General features: G+C 36.9%; 1 protein-coding gene across 2 annotated transcripts in view; it reads right to left on the bottom strand.

Annotated features, from left to right (window-relative positions):
* LOC149610097 (semaphorin-2A-like) overlaps positions 1-12,795 on the bottom strand; it is a 115,435-nt gene that overhangs the window by 968 nt on the left and 101,672 nt on the right. For both annotated transcript variants that reach the window (XM_089860162.1, XM_089860161.1), the window contains 11 exons: positions 2,807-2,875; positions 2,616-2,723; positions 2,445-2,547; positions 2,198-2,365; positions 1,968-2,089; positions 1,798-1,906; positions 1,661-1,721; positions 1,249-1,589; positions 1,053-1,174; positions 805-956; positions 295-623 (listed from right to left, as the gene is read on the bottom strand). In XM_089860162.1, coding sequence (XP_089716288.1) covers positions 295-623; positions 805-956; positions 1,053-1,174; positions 1,249-1,589; positions 1,661-1,721; positions 1,798-1,906; positions 1,968-2,089; positions 2,198-2,365; positions 2,445-2,547; positions 2,616-2,723; positions 2,807-2,875 — 1,684 coding nt within the window. The remainder of the gene's footprint in view (positions 1-294; positions 624-804; positions 957-1,052; positions 1,175-1,248; positions 1,590-1,660; positions 1,722-1,797; positions 1,907-1,967; positions 2,090-2,197; positions 2,366-2,444; positions 2,548-2,615; positions 2,724-2,806; positions 2,876-12,795) is intronic.

Here is a 12,795-nt window from a genome sequence, read left to right as displayed (position 1 = left end):
CTGTGTTGAATGAAAAAGGAACACATCAATTATGCGCAAACGTTTTCATGTGCGTAATAATAGTATATAACATTTGAACATCGAATTAAGTGGTTAAGTTATATATTATTTCAAGTTAAAACATAGTTTCACTTGATGAAATATGTTAAGCGTGTGATGATTGAAAACGCAGTGTTATATCATATGTAGGAAAGTGTAAATGTACTTAGTAATAATAACACCGTTTCTTATGGTAACAGCAGGATAACACGCAGTTAAATATAAATTTGAAATGAAACTAAAAAAAAGACATACTTGTATCCACAGTGATGTTATAGCTGCATAGAGTGCTGGTTCCAAGTTTGCAATCATATCTTCCACTGTCACGTTCGGTGATTGACATGATGACTAATCCATGATCGCTGGTATAGATGTACTTGTCTTTTCGTTGCTGCACTTCGTACTTTCCCTTTTCGCGGGTGTAGTGGTACCAACGCAAATTTCCCACGCCCAAAATGTCCAAATCGGGTATATGAACTGGACAAGCCAAGTGGACGCTTTGACCCCAATAAACCCTCAGAGGTTTGTTTTTAACACTATTATCACAGATTCCGGGAGTTGCGTTGGTAACATCTTGTAGAAGCCTTCAAGAAAATTGATTCAAAATTTAGTCATGTGCAATACTTTTCACGTATTCTTGAAATCGTATCTTATAGATGGTTTTATAAAATTTTTATCGAAGTATTTCGAAGTTTTCGAACAGCGGTTTACAATTCAAATCGGATTAGAACAAAAGTCGCACACATTTAGAATAAATATAATTACCCAGTAACAAAAGCCTTGCACTCATTACGTTCCTTATCCCATCCGCAGTACGGGTCTTGAATACATTGAAGACAATTTTCGTATCGAGCTTTGCACATCACGAGACTAAATTGTCTCACTGATTGATCAGAACCCACATACAGAGATTTATGCTGAAGTTGAGGAAAAACAATTAGTGCCAAGAATTAAATTTATAAGCCATTAAAATTGTCAGTTTAAACATAAAAAGTTTTGTATTTAGTATTTACCTTTGAGGATATGTCCATGGCGCGGACAGGCTCGGGTGTAGTTGCTTCAAAGATGTCTACAAGGTTTGAGTGCTCAACGCCATTCGAAAACCACTCGACAAGCTTGTATACGTAACCTTCGTCTGTAAGGCAAATTGTATCATACGGTGATTAAAGCACTTCAAATGCCGAGAAAAACTACAATCTTTTAACGTACTAGTTCCAACGTAGTAGATTGTGTAAGGAATTCCGTCAACTTCAATGTTCTCAACTACCAATTTCAAGAAAATGACGTCCTTCCTGTAGAATACTGGCTTTTCATTGTCATGGGCAACAGCGGAGTCCATCAAGGGGTGTCCTCTGATAAAATTTAACACTGAATCTGGCAGAGTCTGAGTATCGTTTACGCATAACCCTGGTCTTGGTTCCGGAACTTTATTATTTGGAATGGGTAACCACGCGGAGGAAGAACCAGCTTGTTCCTTGAATTTTCCATTGAACACTTTCTGGATTGAATCCAAACTGTAAGTGCATATGGCTGACCCCACCAACCCATTCCTTCAAGCGAAAATAAAACATATAATTAAATATAGCCTAATTACGTATTTTAAAATTGTTAATTATATTACGTGTTGGTTGTGAAAATGGCGTAAAATTTCTTATCATTATCAGGGTGCTTGTATACATTTTCTGAATAGTAAATATAAGTTTTCAAAATCAAATCTTTACCACTTTTATTCAAAAACATTCAAATTCGACAACTTACGAATTTCGTTAAAATAAAATGGAAACTCGCCGGGAATTGAACAATTTAACCTGGCTTTTAAATACGATGCCCAATTAGTGCTGAGAATATTCCTGCCTCCAACATCGCTCTGTGTGATTGGCAATTAATTTGTCCGTCATCAAATACGTCACAAGTTTAAAAGTACTCACCTTGCATATTCTAGCCACTCTAGAGTATATATTCTTTCCACAATTAATATATTCCACCGCACTTTCACGGAAAAAGAAAAACACAAATTCTCCAATATCAAAAGAGCCAGCAAATTGGGGTTCTGTAAATGATAAAAAAGACATGTCATGAATTGTCATAATAAAATTATAGGGAATAAGTGGACCATATTCGTTTTTGCCCCAATTATAAATACACGGAAATCACTTACTGTCAAGCCACTTCGAGTCGTACTTGACTGTTCTTTTAAATTGATAAGCTGGCGTGTCATTGTTGTTTAGGTTATAAAGACTGGTGCGAAATATAACAGTATCGGCTTTACTAAACTCGGCTACAGTGCCACTGTATAGACCACTCAATCCACCAGGATTGCCGTGTTCTGTAACGAAGTCATAAATTAAAACATTTAAGTATCTATTGAGGGATAAATAAATGAAAACCCAAAAATTTCAACTCACCAACCCAAACTGCAGTAGCGTTGTCTTCGGGGTCAAAAGGGCATTTGGCAGCTCCATTTCCAGTACCGGGATAATTAACCACGGTCATATTTGTACCGCTGACCTATTTATGAAGTGGAAACATTAGAAAACATCTCACTTTTTTAAAGAATTACTTTTTAAGTATTTTACTTGAAAAACGAAGTCTCTAGGGTCGTGAGCGTAAGTTCCACAAACGTACATTTTAGTTCCATCACCGATTGGTTGGATGACTCGAATATGATTATGGCAATCGTATTGCTAGTTTAAGTAGAATTTTATAGGTTAATTCAATTTAGATTAAAATTTAGTTTTAATCTGAATGAAAATTAGCATTGACTTACTTCGGGTTTTCCTTTGTTTACACAGTTTTTAACAGCTTCGGCTTGAGGAGCCACCATCAATGAATCAGCCTATAAAGAAACGATATGATAGTAAGTTAATATAGAAAGAATTAGCAACTATTGTAGGAGCAATGTTATAAATTATTTTAAAAGGAAAGATATGGGTACAAGGTTTAATAAATAAATCTAGAATTATTAATTGAAAATGGGTTTTCGAAGCACAACAACTTTTCGTCCCTTTTAAAATAATTAAAAAATTTGATTTTTTGAAATTTAACGAGCTATTTATAAAAAAACAATCCGAAAATTTTAAAACATTGACGAACTCAAATGGAATTTTCGTCTCTCGCTAAAAAGTTACCTTTAAAAAAGCTAATATATCAGGACAGAGAATTATTTTACTTTAAATTATAATGGACTTCTTAGTCGTCTCAGAGGAATCAATTTGATCCCTATGAACAAGTTACAACTCGGACTAAAGTTAACCGATGACCTTTATTGTAATTTAATAAATGTACCTGAAATCCCCACCATCCTCCAGTATATTTCAATAAATATTCTACTAGAATAGATCCCATTGATTGGACGGACAATTAAGGGATGCTAAACGATTATTGAAGTATAAATTATTAGAAATGTTTAAGAGATTTTGACATAAAATAGGCGCAAAATGAAAATAAATTATCCTTTTGTTCTAATTTAATCTCATTTTCTCTTCGTACTCTTCTGATGGATCATATAGGCGTTTTTGTCTCCTTTTTTATACGGTTTGAAAGTTACCGATAGTACAGAGTGGATCAACGGTTAGAGATAGATGACACCCGCCGGGCTTTTTGGCCCCTATTTTTACACAATCCCCGTAAGATTCTAGACCCTGTACACACACACACTCCTCTTTTTAGCCATATCCTACGACGAAGACTATTAATTTGCACCCGCCTGTAGTAACTATACCGGGATGTAGAAATAACTAGGAACCGAATTAGTCTTCCTTTCAGTGTTGATACTTTAAAATGGTAAATTAGTTTTTGTAGAAGTAGATTAACATTGTCTTTAATGGGTAGAGATTATGGAACCAAGCAACACATTGGCCATCTTGTTCCTACTTTTAGCTCCTAATGCGAGACGTCAATATGTAAGTCTCAGGAGGGTTAAGGCAGGAGGAAAATATATAGTAAAAAAATTTCATCCATAACTCTCCATCACCGAAAAAGAAGGAAGATGGTTGCGAAGAACAAAAAAGGAAAAACGCCTAAAGAAATAAAACTAAAAAATAAAAATAAATTGGGGGAAAGACGGCTTGCTAGCAGGGACTGGCACTGGCACTCGCAGACGTGTCTGGGATATATTTAACGGCTACTATTAGGTATTTTGGCGCCCCAGAAGTACTGGATCCCTGCACTTAAAGAGTGCCAGACGATATATATGGTTTTCGTTTTAATCAAATCAATTTGTAGTCTCAATACAAATTTCCAACGAATTCATTCAAGTACCAGTGGGACGACCTAAAGTACTATACCTAAATAAACATTTGTAGTCTGATGTGATTATAATAATACGCCATGGGAACTCAATGTATGTCTGATACCTCTTTCAAAAACGTGTACAACTAGTCTTAAAACCTCTGAAACAAAGACTCAAAATTTAAAAACTTTTTCTGAACACAGCTCTCACTCGTCTCTTCAATTTTTGTCAAATTTTCAATACAAAAAACCTTTTCAGGTATTACCCAGACAATGCCTACAATAAGTAAGAGAGAGAGAAATTATTTGACCCTGGGGCTACGAGATCCTCTTTCTAGCATGTAGTCTCCATCCGATTCAACCCCGTCTCTTTGGTACACACACACACACACACAAAAAAAAAAACAGAAGTGACATTCAGTCCGCCTCCCCGATCCCACACTCTCTACTTTCTCCCAAGCTTCTAACGCTCATCTTCTTCCGAGGAACAAGGAAAGCTCTTTGCTGTTCTGTACTGATGGACAAGAACAGAAATAACAGTACTCCGCCTACTACTCTGGCAAAATGTAGGCTTGCTATAGTTGGATAAAAGGAAAAAAAGTACAGATGAGATTGGTGGAAAGAAGAAAAGAATATCGGACAGTAAGATGCATGCATTTTAGTTTCTCCTCTAATATGGAAGATGTTGGTTTCACGATCCGCCAGGTTTTTTCTTCTCCAGGTAGGCCTATCTGTAATCGATGAAATTCTATCTTTTGAGTGATATAAAATTGCATTTTTTAAGAGTATATTTTATGACAAAACAGCAAGACTACGATGACCTAATAAGAGCATAACAAACCATAGAGAGCTAAATTATGAGGAATTGAATGGCCATTACCAAAAAGCCTCCATGTTGTTTTTTATACCGAAACATTCCTCTTGCTCTAGAAAATTCTGTCTGTTGATCAGACAGAATTTTCCCGTTTTTTTTCATTTTTGTTTTAAAATACCGAGGAAGAACAAGTCTAAGAATATTAAAGTGAATAAAAATACGTCAAAAAACCACTCTAAGATGCCTTTTTGATATTTTAGACCCTAGGATCTAATCATTCATAGTGGCCTGGCTAACGTATGAAAGGGAAATTTGCCAAAGTAGAGGAGAGGTCAGATGGTACAAGGATAAAGGATCAAGAGGAACGTATATACTTGTAGAAAAAAAAGACTGCGGGGCACGAAAAAACAAAAGAAAAAACTTCTTCCCTTCTCTAGCAACAATTTTTTTTGCAACTTGCTTCTGGCAATACAGAAACCAGGGAGAATAAAAGCGCAAGAAAAAAGGGGAAGAGTGTACGCTCCAATGAACTGAATCCATCGGCATCAGGGACAGGAAGGTTGGAAGATCTGGTTCCTGGCCAACTTGCACCGTGATCTTTCTTCCCCCTCAACAACAAAATCCTAGGAGCTGCAGTCTGTTATGACATATCTTCAACTAGACTTCTCGACAAAGATTATCCTCTGGTTTTCAACCAAGCCTCGATAATGTTAATTGATTAAAAGTCAAATTTAGACACGAAAAAGACTCAACAATAAAACTGATGATACACACCTAGCTAAGAAATAAATAAAAGTGGCAATGGGAATTCCTTCATGTTCATCTCCACTTCACGAAGTTTTAATTGGGAAGGAGAACGTATGATACAAACCCCTCCCACATCTATAAGTATCATTGTCGCGCACTGAGAATTCCCCGCGTCTCTTCTATGTTTTCCTGTCCTAGCTTATTGCATTTTTGTTCCGCTATAACTTGCTCAAAACCAATCTTCCAAAAAGTATTTTGTAAACTTTGGTTCGTAAATATATATAAGCTTATCCGTGAACTTACAAAATTGCGTTTTAAATTTTTATTATTATACAGTAGTACAAGGAAGTATAAATATCAAGACTGAATGGATGAACATGAGTACAACGTCGTTAAAACTCCTAGTTATATCACGAGTGGGTTTGCCAAATCTATGATCGAATAATACGAAAAAGAAAAAAAAAACTAAATCCGTCGGTACATGAACCAATATGATGGATACCGTCGAGTACTGGTATATAAACATCTATTGAATATAGGCCCATGGTACCCCCGTCCTCGAAAAATAAAAAAGAAGTTCAGATGTGCTTCGTTTGCGTTTCTTTTATTCGCTTCGATAGAAATTCTCATATAGAGACTAGACGATGGGGACTCTTCAATATCTGTTTATGGAGTTTCTCTTTTTCAAGAGGTTGCGGAGGAAAAAAATCCGCCAGCGCTAATGCGAGCGAGGAAAATAAAAGTACATTAGCTAAAGTAAACCAGGCCCTTTCAGAGAGAAAAACAAAAATGAAGTGCCTATATAAAGTGCGCGGCCCAAAATAGAAGCGAGATGGCCAAAAAGAACAAGAGCCATAAGTGGTAAAAAGAGTTAAAAAATGGAACATTTTCGACTTCCTCAAACAACCGACATACTGGCAAACTTATAACGAATAACTCAGGCATAAAGTGTAAGCTCATTTAGCCCTAATATGGCCATTCGTACATTCCCAGGTCTGGAAATTTAAAAGCAATATAAGTTTATAAGATATGCTCCATAAGTATGACACTACGTATACCATTCGTAATGCTATAGACTTACATCTCAGGCTAGCTAGTTCGAGAACGACAAGCGAGAATTGACTACACTCGGTTTTTTTAGTCCATCTTCCTATTTAGTGTGTACTACGCTTTTGCCTGCGTCTCACCAGGCGTCGCTTTACGAGTATCTATGACGTTTCACTTCATGATAAGCTCCAGTTTGTAACCAGTGACAAACTTATGGGAACATATCTTATCAACTTATGCCAGCAATGATATGCGTAATTACAGGGTAAATTCCAGATTAGATAATGTGCATTAATTATTCATACTTTATTTTTTAAAAACCATATTCTTTCCGTGATGAAAGAGAACCGCGTGCCTTCCAAGTAAAAATGAAAAACAATTTTCGGAATCTGATTAACAATGGTACTAAGCCTAAAACATTTTCCTCGATACAAATTATTCTTAATAAAGTAAGATGGTAATCAAGTTAAAATCCGAGACTCATTTTGAAAGCTTCCGGCGCGCGCGATGTTATTCGAAGCGTATATTTTTGCTCGGTAACGTTGGGATCTTTTCCGTTTTAGTCATCCCATTGTTTCTGATGACGCGCTTGTAGCCTCTATTCTGGTAGAATTTCTGAGAAAGCGCTGGTAGAGTGGAGAGGATGGCATCGAGAATGAGGAGGAGAAGAAGGATACGCGCGCTGGATAAAAATGGGATGTGAAACGGGAGATGGTCGGAGCCACGCCGGATGCAAGAGACAGCACCGAGGAGAAAAGGGTAACAGAAGAAGAAGAACAGAAGAAAAAAGAGAGAGATCGAGAGCGATATATACGTATGTACAAGAATGGAAGGGAGGAGACACACTCAACTTCTTCGCGTCATCTGCTCTTTTTGTAGACAATAGGCGCCCGGTCAAAGAGTTTCGGCCAACTTATAAGGCCACCAAGTTTCTCTGGTATCACTACACTTTGTTCACGTGTTAATATTCTATCTGTGCGATGTTGTACAATTTCGGAACTGATAACCTAACTGAGCTGGCATACCTGACAATAAGCTAAGGAGACTACATTTTGAACACCTTTAGAGAACTTATTTCTTACAGAAAAGAGAAGTTTCACAGTTTCATACTACACTGTTCTCACTAAATATGAATATGAAATTTCGTCCAACTTTCTCATCTCTAAGTTGTGTTATAGTTTGAACTAGTTTCGAAGTTTAAGCCATTCTCTCTCGATTCACAAGGGTCTTGGCAACAGACGGTAGGTAAACCTCAGTTAATTAACCATAACTTCTCTAAAATTTATGAAACACACTGGTAGAGACGACGAGGAAAAAGTTTTGGTTTACTCTCTTTCTTCTGTCATTTTTGTCTATTTTCTAGTTAGCTTTTGGCACTGAGGCTTATAATAGTCTAGGTTCTGGCTACGCACCGGTCAATTTAATTAGGGACGTCAGCCTATTGGGTTACACGGATATGACGGGACTGAGATGTCAGCATCAGCCGTTATTGTTGGTCCCCCGGTTCTCTGCCGACTGTATATGTACACAAGCAATCATAACCGCCGCTTGATTCGACGCGTACACTGTATTATTATATTATAATCTTCGCGCTATTATTTGGCCTTACCCAGAATATATTGTATATTGTATACAATCTCGATGTATAAGCCCCGCGTCTAGAAGGTATTGACCGGCCGTAGTCCAGATTTGACAGTGTCGCGTCGTTCCTAGGCATAATGTCAGGTCGGTAAAAAAGGGAGATCAGTGTGAAAGAATAAAGTGTATATTAAGAACACTTTGGATCCTCTTTGTTCCGTGTTGTTCATTTTATTTCTGGTTCAAACGAGTCGTGATTTATATAAATGCAACAATTCATGGCCCCATACCATTGCAACTGAACTGTTTTACTTCAAGTAACAGACATTTGATTAAATTGAAATGATAGAAATTTTAATAAATAAAAAAGTAGATAGAGATGACGGGTGTGTGAAACTGCGATGCATGCTAGATCAAAAATATATAATTTACGTATTTGGTTAACTTGTAATTCAAATGAAGCTTTGAAATAGATTAGATTCAGTGTTATTAGTGGAATTTACCTAATTTACGATTCACCGCTTTACAATACTTGTCAAACTAATGATATAGATGGATCCGCGTTTCAAGCTAAGCCTAATTAATTGGAGTTTGATCAACTTTACACACAGAGTATTTGAAACATTTTCTCGGAATATTAACTGAAATTTATTATATATGCGTAACTGGGTCCACAAATAAAAACTCCCTTAATTTATCTCGAAAATACCGCCAATGTCTCTAAAGTAAGGGGGTAGTTTACATCACAAATAAAAAAGCTGAATACGTTTTTCTGCAGAAATAACATTTCGAATGGCGAGTCGGAGTCAGTCACGTGAACATTTTGCTTTTCAAAAATGCGCGTGCAATATTCCACGAGCTATTTCTAACTTATAGAAACTATCAATGTAGGTTTTTTTATCTAAAGATCCCTGTATGTTTGTTTTCCCTCTATATCTCTATATACACTCGGCGATTTTAAAAGATGGTTCTCACTCTAGAGAATTTCTCTTTGGTCAAATAGAAAAAGCCGAGGAGGAGCGGGGGGGAAGAGACGGAAGGAAGTGGAAGGGGCATCCGATTTATACACCAACAAAATCGGCTATTGAGCCGTTAAACGAGTTCCATTGAAAACGCATTCGGTCTATTTTCCACTCGAAATGTTTGCGAGCGGAGCTAGTCTGCTAGAGAATGTGGGATGGAAGAGGCAGAGGGAAGATGGTACAAAGCGGAGGAGAGACGGTACTCGCTTTAGGGAATGACTAGAAATTATACCTTTAACGCGTATACACGGGAGGGTGACCGGTGGCCTTAGACCTTAATTAGCGACAAACAAATATAGATTGGAAGAGGAATAATAAGAGAGGGAGGCTTCAGGACGTAGACGGCGGCGCTTTTAGGAGAAATTAGCGAGCAATCGCCGCCGCGTGTAAAACGTACGCCACGCTTCTCCCCTTCAACCTTACCCAATCCAAAGCATCAACGATTTCTGACGTTAGGCTTGCTTTAACCCTAGGCGTACCTTAATCGTTATCAGACTGGGACAAAACGATCCAGGGAAGAACAGAACAAGGAGTACAAGGCAAAGGCTAAAAGGAGGCGAATTATAAAATTACATCTGCGACATGATAAATCTTACAAAATGAAATTTAAAAACAGGCACTTAACCTTTCTCAATTAGGGTTCTAAACTTCTACTCCAGTTTAGGTAGGGACGCGTTATCCTCCTTGCATAAGGCTTTCATAATAATCAAGACGGTACTGGCCGGAGAACTAGGCGACGGCAAGCTTATACATCATCAACATCAATCGAGCTGGTTCTACCGGGTTTACGCGGGAGAATTTGCTCAACATCCCCGACGGAGTCTCCCGCGTCATCACAAATACTTTCCAGAAGCGGGTAAGGAGAGTTCCTTCATCTCGCGACCTCGTGTCACACTTTTGGGAACCCATCCTCCCACTACAGGCACCCCCTTAGGGAAAACACAGCCTTAGCTTAGAAATGAACAGAGGATTTTGATTTCTCCGCTTTATATTTGTTTAACAGAAAAGAGGCTGGATAGGGGAAGAGGCGTCGAATTTTCAAATGCCCTTTTAAACAAAATCAAGTTTCTCCTCTAGCTCGATTGGAAATGTTATTACATTTTGGCGTATATTTTCCCATTTATTACTTAAGATAAAACAATACTCGAAAATCGCGCTAATTGGTTCGTTTGATTGGAATAACGAATAAAATTTAGTTTATATAATACAAGTGATTTCTCGAGGGGGTAGCTATGAACAAGACTAAGGAAAGTGTATTATTTTTATCAAATTAATGATACGAGAGGAAATCAAGAACGGAACGGAATAAACAAAATTATCGACGTTATAGTTTCCGTTGAACTAAGATTTAAAGTTCGATATTTTGTATTTCAATTAATTTTCGAGAGAATGAGCATTGTTGAAATATCATACACTTTATCGTTATACCGCGGCACCTTTTCTAATCTCACAATACAGGGTGTTTCTGATATGTTAAGGGGGATATTCTTTTTGCGATTTTGAGTTTAAAATGTAATTTCTATGATATTTTGCCGTCCGTGTCACTGTTTTCAAGTTAAGATTGATATGAGTGTTTTACGTATGACCCCTCCCTATATAGACATACAAATTTTCATTCTTTAAATTAAACTTCAAACGTTCCTTTGAATTTTCCATTTACTATATTAGCCTTTCCTCTTTCCCAAAAATCCAAGATATAAAACTCGTATTTTCAAGTAGATGAAATTTTTATTTCATCTCAAAATATCCAATGGCAGTATAATTTCAAATATAGATCAAAATACGTACGAAGTCTTTCTTATTTAATATCCATTGAAGTTTTTTCCCCGAAAGATTATTACTTTCTCGTCTTTCTTCCTTTCTTCTCCACCATCCTATAGGCTACATTCTCTGTTCTTTCGAATTTCAATTTGATACGAGTGCTTCGTATCCATACCAACGCGTAGCTAGCTAGCCTTCTTTAAGTTCATATTCTTATTGTCGAAAGAAGGAATAAAGGCTGCCCAGTTGGCGAGCTTTTGTATTGCGGCTCGGCTTTCGTGAATCTTTTATGTCCCTCGTCGTTGGCAAGGACCAATTCCCTAGCGTTTCTTCACGGTCTAGACTTGGTCTTCGACCAATTTATTAAACTAACTCAATTAAGAGTTGGTCGGGGAAAGAGTTTTTTTCTAATTCTTCTTCATTCGTTCGTTCGTTCGCGCGTAGGCGGAACTCTGTATAAACCGAATTAACATAAATTTGCGCTCTAGAGTAATTGCATTTTTGCACATTTGTTGATTAAACTAGACCGTATTACGAAAAAAGGTTAGCTGTTTAAAGAAACGCCTTCTTCCCTACGAAAAAATTGTTGTTTTTTTTATCACGTGATTTAAATTGACCTAAAAATAGGTCTAATTTGGTCCCTTAAGAGTCGTTAATTTAAAATTTTATTGTTGGAAAGCGCCCTCTCTAATTTGAAATTCGAAACTTTCTACTAAAGCCTATTTTCTGAGATTAAATTTAAATTAGCTTCGTAACGCCAAACAACTTACGCTTTGAGCCATACTTAATTGATAGTTAATGAACCTTATTAGCAAAAACATAAAAAAATATATTTCACCGTAATACACCGATGTTCCCGTGGTAGCAAACGTTAATGGCAAAACTCTTAAGCCATTGGTAGTTGCGAATGAGTTCTGTCATTTACATTTCATGGAAAGTGCCCAAACTAACGTTACATAACATGGTATGAGCCCAAACTAAAGTAAAGAATAATTATTTTATTACATTGCCTTAAAATTTTATTTTCCAAGATTACGGATAAAGGAAAATGCAAAACGTTACGCAAACCCTAATGTATTTGAGAACATTCAGAATGTAAAGGGTTTTAATCCATTTAGAATATTAACCCACGTATAAAAATTTCTAAAACAATTCCTAACACGAACGCGGGTAGATTTCATTTTAGAAAGTGAAATGGTTTCGCGGCTACGGTTTGGCGCGCCTGGACTTAATTAAAGTCGCATTTTAGTAATGGATATTTTTGGTTTCAACCAGGTATTATATTTTAAATGAAGGATTAATGGTTTCCAAGGAGAAACTTTCGGGAGAATATCGTATTTTAATGGTTTTTCCCTAGACTTAATGAGAGTAGGCATTGCGCAGGGAATATTATAAGTTAATGCAAGTCGATCTATGACTAAGGTAGAGGAAAAAGAGAGAGAGAGAGAGAGAGAGAGAGAGAGAGAGAGAGAGAGAGAGAGAGAGAGAGAGAGAACCAGGAGTGCGGAGAAAAACCCGGAGTTAGAGTAGAAAAATTACTTTGATCCTAAAAATAGT

Source organism: Phalangium opilio, unplaced genomic scaffold (assembly GCF_054372755.1).
Source record: "Phalangium opilio isolate 3A_F unplaced genomic scaffold, DU_Popi_V2 ptg000344l_1, whole genome shotgun sequence".
Classification (NCBI taxonomy): domain Eukaryota; kingdom Metazoa; phylum Arthropoda; class Arachnida; order Opiliones; family Phalangiidae; genus Phalangium; species Phalangium opilio.
Note: the sequence above shows the minus strand (reverse complement) of the source record. Positions and strands in the feature narration are given on the sequence as shown.